This window comes from Branchiostoma floridae, chromosome 10 (genome assembly GCF_000003815.2).
Source record: "Branchiostoma floridae strain S238N-H82 chromosome 10, Bfl_VNyyK, whole genome shotgun sequence".
NCBI lineage: Eukaryota > Metazoa > Chordata > Leptocardii > Amphioxiformes > Branchiostomatidae > Branchiostoma > Branchiostoma floridae.
This window is the reverse complement of record NC_049988.1, coordinates 7,608,152-7,614,549: the sequence shown is the minus strand read 5'-3', so window position 1 is coordinate 7,614,549 and position 6,398 is coordinate 7,608,152. Positions and strand designations below refer to the sequence as shown.

At 40.5% G+C, this 6,398-nt stretch overlaps 1 protein-coding gene across 1 annotated transcript; it reads right to left on the bottom strand.

Annotated features, from left to right (window-relative positions):
• LOC118424149 (sperm-associated antigen 6) lies at positions 1 to 6,305 on the bottom strand. Its single transcript, XM_035832671.1, has 11 exons — positions 6,133 to 6,305; positions 5,664 to 5,759; positions 5,022 to 5,188; positions 4,386 to 4,569; positions 3,805 to 4,010; positions 3,055 to 3,228; positions 2,533 to 2,685; positions 1,960 to 2,151; positions 1,620 to 1,736; positions 1,120 to 1,265; positions 1 to 653 (listed from the first exon to the last, which is right to left on the bottom strand). The coding sequence occupies exons 1-11, from the start codon at positions 6,155 to 6,157 to the stop codon at positions 587 to 589; spliced, it is 1,527 nt and encodes a 508-aa protein (XP_035688564.1). The 5' UTR covers positions 6,158 to 6,305; the 3' UTR covers positions 1 to 586.
• Positions 6,306 to 6,398: the final 93 nt, after the last annotated feature.

Genomic DNA, 6,398 nt, shown 5'->3' with positions numbered 1-6,398 from the left:
TTGTAACAACATATTGTGACCACTTGATAAATCTATCAAATGTTTTAATCTATGTTGAAAATGTGCTATATATAGCTTGAAACATAGCTTGTAACACAATTTTGTCATTTTGCTAGTGCTAACCTCAGCTTTGTTGCGAAAAAGATGTTGCTAAGAAGAAGTTGGTGCTAAAATATGCCTAATTGTTGTTTTTGACGCAGTTGTCCTGATTTTAGAGATGTACCACTATACGAGAGCACACAACAATGTAATAGGGAATGCTGCATTAAGGCACAAAAGGTCATAATTTTGTAAAGGTTTCAGCTAAATGGGGAATAACATTGCATACCAATCTCAGTTTAACTAAAAATGTGCCTTATTTGAACGGCATGTTCACCTGTGTTAAGCCATAGTATTAAGTAATTTTTTCCTACCTCTGTGTTGATGTGCAAGTAATGTACATTGAGTTATATGTACATGTAGAGATATATTTAAAGACAGCACAATTTCTATTTCACCAAAAACATGTGTAAATCGAAATATTGGTGACATTCTGCACCAGAAACTGCATGAAGAAAGTTTTTCAACTGCGAATGATTTGCTGTCTTCACTGGACGGGTTGGAACTCTTCCACTCTCTGTAGTAGCTGGTCTGAGTACCCAGGGGAGTAGTACCTGTAACATAACAAGGAAAAACATCAGACGACTCAAGTATAAAAATGAAAACTAGATTCTAAAGCTTTTCATAATCAAAGAAAGGTTATGGGAAACCCTCAAAATTATAACCTGTTGTAACTAAAAGTTTTGGATATAGAGTGAAAATTGAGAAATTAGGCTTTGAGATTCTACAACCAATTGACTGTTAAGGCATAGATGTAAGAAGAAAAAAAAACTTAAAAAAAATACATGGACAAAAGGAAAAAAAAGGCCAAACTTTGTAGACTTCCCAAAAACAACTTTGAAAAATTATGCATGTACCAATAAAGTTATATCCAGTAGCCCGGCATCCAGCCGTATTATAGCTCCCGAGTCGCTTAGAGGACAGAAGAGACTCAGGAGCTATAATACAGCTGGATACCAGGCTAATATCCAGAGGCTCTGTTGTATAATTAGTGTATTTTATAGTCTGATGCCCACTGACCTGACAATCTCCTCAGGGTAGCAGTTGTTGATAGTGTTGATGTACTCGTGTAGGGCCGACCCTGGCTCTGCCTTGATTTCCTGGATCTTCTTCAGGCCTCCGCTGGTCACAAACAACCGCCTGGCCTTAGAGTCATGGGGCAACACCTGTGGGGAGAGAGAGATGCCTTTAGTTATCACATAGGCAACGACTAAACCCTAACAGTTAAATGCAGCTTTATGCATCAAATTTACATGGATTTTTCAGGAATATCTATCCATTTTACACTGTGATTTATTGATTTTGTTAGGAATTCTTTCATATCTTGCATGATATGGCTGTATTTGTGATGATAATGGTAAACTTTGAGACCAACACTGTCCAAATGTATTACGGTACAGATCTGAATCAAGAAACACACAGGACGAAAAAGCGCTCTCTTTCTTGCAAGTCTCAGAATATAAATGTGAAGAAATTTGGTACATTTTATCAAGCAGAGATAATTGATTCTGTAAGGTTACCTTGCTGAACTGTCCGACCACATGTTTGAGGATGTTTGGAGGAGCGTCATGCAGCAGGGGTTCCAGGGCTGGGAGGTGTACACACTTCTGTAGGATGTTCTTCAGTGCCTTCTTTGCCTGGAAAATGCAAAACGTCAGAATTAGGATTAATCTCTACTACAATAAGGAATATCTCTTAAATGTGCATCTTCTTGAAATTCGTCACACCTTTATGTCTGACTCTGACATTTGTACATCTTTTTGTTGTTTCAAGTCACTTCTGCTCCAATGTTTTTCTGTATCTAAATATGACATCATATTTATAACAAACTCTGCATTCAAAAATGAGACAAGCTCCTACCTTGGTCTGCAGATCTTCAGAAGCGTCTGCACGTAAGTAGGAGGCGAGTAGTTTAGGGAGGATGTTGGACGCTGCTACAGCCTTGGCGTGTTCAGGTGTGTGACGACCAATCTGTCCCAGAGCCCAGGCTGCGGCTGCCTGGATGTGGTCCTCTGGCTCTTCAGCAAATGTCACAGCCAACTGGACTACTCCCTATTAACAACAAGCCAATTGTAATTTTTCACCTAGTTTTAGTTTACAAGATACCATTTTTTCTGTTGTTTGTAGCTAGACACTACTTGTTCATACAAGTTTGATACCGATGCCTTTAACTCTTCTAATCCTAAGGACTGAAACCCTTTCCAGTAGCAACAACAGCTAAACAAACCAGATAGTATGTGTGTGTGTGTGTAAGTGACCCCACATTCAATTTCACAGTTCACTGTGACCGATTGACACTAGACACACATACTGTACTAACTCATTTGTACTTTAAAATGAACTTTACATGCAAAATTACAATTGCTTAACCCATAATTGAAAAACAAAGAACTTCTTAATTTTTATCGAAGAGTTTGAGTCTCTCAGTCTCACCTTTGACACAATGACAGCCATGGCGAGGTTCTCGCTGTGTGCAGCCACGTATCCCAGCATCATCACTCCCGGCAGGCGCACGTTTCCCTTACAGTCACCGACGTAATCAACCACAGCAGCCACTCCTCCGGCATTCACCACTAGCTGAGCAAGCTACGGACAGAAGGCATAACAAAACTTTAGTATATCTATTCACAAACTACAAATTGCAATGTCAGTTTGTCTCTTCTGATGGATAACAGTATTCTCTGTGAATAGCACACCTCAGAAAATTTGGTATGCAATTCCTTGTGATAAAAACTGCAAAGTTTCCTTTCAACTAAAGTTGGCTTTCAATACAGATTTTTTTTCAAATTTCTATGATAGAAGATTACTGACAAAAAAAATTCCTGGACAGGAAAACTTTATAGACTCGTAGATTGTTGAAATTTTTGTAAATTGTAGACTCATAGATGTATGCATTAACTGCGGTCGGCTTAAAGTACATAACCAGACTACAAAATGGTGACAAACATGACTCACCTCGGGAGTGTGCTTGACTATCTCCCTGATCAGCGTAGCGACGTTCTTCCTGACGTACTCATCAGGGTCCTTCAGACAGGTGAGCACAGCGGGGAAGATCTCTGCCTCCACGACCATCTCCGCCAGGTCAACCGAGTGTTTGGCAATCTGGCTCAGGGCTGAGAACACTTGGCGCTGCAGAAGAGATTGGGACATAAAGGCATCAGATCTCAGAACATTGACATTTTGCATGTTTTTCAATTGTTCATGAGTGCAGATGGAAAACTAGCCTGATTGAATATCGCTTTAATATAGCAGCCCACCCAACAGCTGCCGGGAGAGGTCAATATAATACAGCCCCGGACAGCAGAGTTTGTGTTAAACAAACTAATAGAAAACATGATACTATCCTGAAAAAAAAGTTCATCTATAAGTTTATGAAATGTTCTGCCTAGTGATGCTGACAAAGAGTGATGGATGTCACTCAAAACGTCTTGAAGAAAATCTCATTGATTGAATTTTTTTTTTTATTCTTTTGTTGTAGCATTTAAAAAGCTAGAATTTCATTTCGATGCTGCTAAAATCTTTACAACTTTGAACTGGAAAAGCAAACTGTTATTTATCAACAAAATATTTGGAAAGTTTAAGGGTCAGATGCGCAGACAACTGAAAACATTACAAAGATGATTTAGAGGCCTTGCAATCACCTTGTGTGGTATAGCTTAACATATGTTTCAAGGGCACTACTACATTAGAATAAGAGCAACAAACCTTGAGTTTGGCATCAGGGTTGAGGATCATCTGTGCGAGGTGAGCGATGGCTCCTGCGTCCACCACGGTCTGCGCCAGTTCAGGGGAGTGTTTGCAGATGTCACTCAGAGCGGAGGCTGAGATCCGCTTCAGTGCCAGCTCTGGTTCCTGGATACACAGCACCAACAGGGGCACAGCACCTGCATCCACTACTGCCTGGGCAAGCTCTGTGGGAGGGAAAGGTAACATGGTCAGTTACTGTAAATTCATTTTTTAAGGGGATTTCAATAAACAGTAGAAGGGAAAGTAGGTTTCCATGCATTGTTTTAAGTTTGCGGTTGAAACTATTCAGTAGTGAAATACATTGGAAATTGGAAACTCGTGGTGCCATGATAACTTTTAGGTCAAGAGGACTAAACCACTGCAAACATTTCAAGATTTACAGTACACTGAAGCAACAATTCTGGAGTTTTTAAAAATAAAGGAAGCATGACTCTGGAGACCGGATCCCTTTAACAGTTTTCAAGTCTTCAGCACTCAAATTGTTTACCCCCTACATCAAAAATGACTGCCTATGAAACAAGTGGTACACAACAGCTTACCAGCATTGTGCCTGGCCACATAGCCGAGAGCCCAGGCTGCGGCCTCCTTCACACCGGGGTCAAACTCCTCCAGACAGATGACCAGTGCGTCCAGGGCACCGCAGTCCACTACAGACTGGGCCAGCTGAGGGGAGTGCTTTGCTACGGCACGCAGGACAAACGCCGCTGCCTTCTTGTAGAACCTCTGTATAGGGAACAATCGTGATTTGTGAATGTAGCAACCAGTACAGGCCTTTCTACCACTAACAAAAGATTAGGTCATAGCCATTATTTCCAGCGTCTAAACATGCAATTGTCCTCTCAGCTTTTACTACAGTGGAACAATATATCACAAGGCATATCCATGAATAGTTTAAATCAGGTTGCTAAATCACTTTACAAACTTTTAAAGGTTTTTGTTAACAAGCAAAGAGTTCAGATACCGAGCTGATGTTTCTGTAATGCCGAGCAAAATAAAATCAGTCAATATTGTCCTGAGTAAGGTCTTTGGTCACAAGAATGTTGGCTAGGTATTAACTCTTTAACTCTTGACTTACTCTTTGGTTGTGTACAAAAAAATTATCCATCATCAACTACTGAAGAGGACTCTCATAGAAATAAACACTGCTTGTTTCAGTAATGTTTTATATATCTTACGTTCTGTTCAGCCAGAGAGTATACCAGCTGGGGCAAGATGTCTCCCTTCACCACGGCCTCCGCAAGGTCGTCGTTATAGTTGGCCAGGCGACCCAGGGCCAGCGCTGACGTCTGCTGGATGGTTGGGACGATGTCCAACAGGAGGGGCCGCAGCAGGGACATAACACCTGGGGTGGGGAGGGGGTTTTGGAGAAACACATTTAGTACAGGGACAATTGTAACATTGTTACAATTGATCATAGTAACAAATACATCTGTGAAAAGTTCCCATTGACAACTGGTATTTGTTGTGTAACTACTTTCATTCTTACTAATCTTAGTTCAAGCCAAGTACAGTGCATAATGTACAAAGGGAACTTTGGAAGGATGTTAAGGTTTAATAGCTGTGCATGTCTGTTCAGAGTTTTATTAGGGACCTGACCCAATCAGTCAAATGGCCTCTACTTCTAGGGGCGTGATTATACTTACATTCTAAGGTTTCTATCCTCATTTTAAATACAAATACAATCATACAAATACTATGCATTTGTTAGAATGATCAGTCGGCAATCTTTAAGACATTAACACAACAATTTCTGTTTATAGTATGATCAGTTCATTCATTAGCATAAAAATTGTAAATCTGTTGGGGATTTAGCTTACCTGCATTCTGCAGTGTTTCTATGTTCTGTGGTCGCGATGCAAGTTCTGCGACAGTCTGTACAAAGGCTGTGCGCGACTTCTGGTACTGCTCAAACACTAGGGACAGGAAAAAGTAACAAAATTAACGTCATTGCAAAAGCAGAGAGGATTTTAAACACTTGAATGTGTGACTGTATGTGTAGTGTATACAAATATTCGTCATAGTTACAATGCACAACAGTGGTAGAAAATCTTCGTTTGTAATACTCTAGCAGCACTACAATGTGCTTTTACAATATGCTTGTTGATTTTTAGAAGCCCAACTTAGGAAAAAAAGTTAAATCCTCTTAAGAGGCCTGAAAAGTGGCATCAATCGATTACAACTTTTGCCACGTTAACTTGACCACACCAACTAAACTCATGATCCTTTGTTTCCCATGACTATTCTTTAAAATATCACCACAAAACGATCAAACCTAAGTCTAGGTACCTTGTAGAATCTGTCTGTTACTCATTTTGCCTCTTCTTCGGGGTAGAAATGCCTAGAAATGTGGGATAAAGAGGAGAACGCCGTCTGCGCGTCCAGTCAGTCAGCGTCTGTGTAGGTTGTTGCTAGGGCAAACAACGGCGCGGAACATGGGTCAAAGGTCAGATTCCACAAACAAATGATTCTCGCGAGATTTGAGTAACGCGAGACCATGTGAGGGGACACCGCATTCAAACAGCAATTCTAAAATTCACAGAAGGTAACACTCC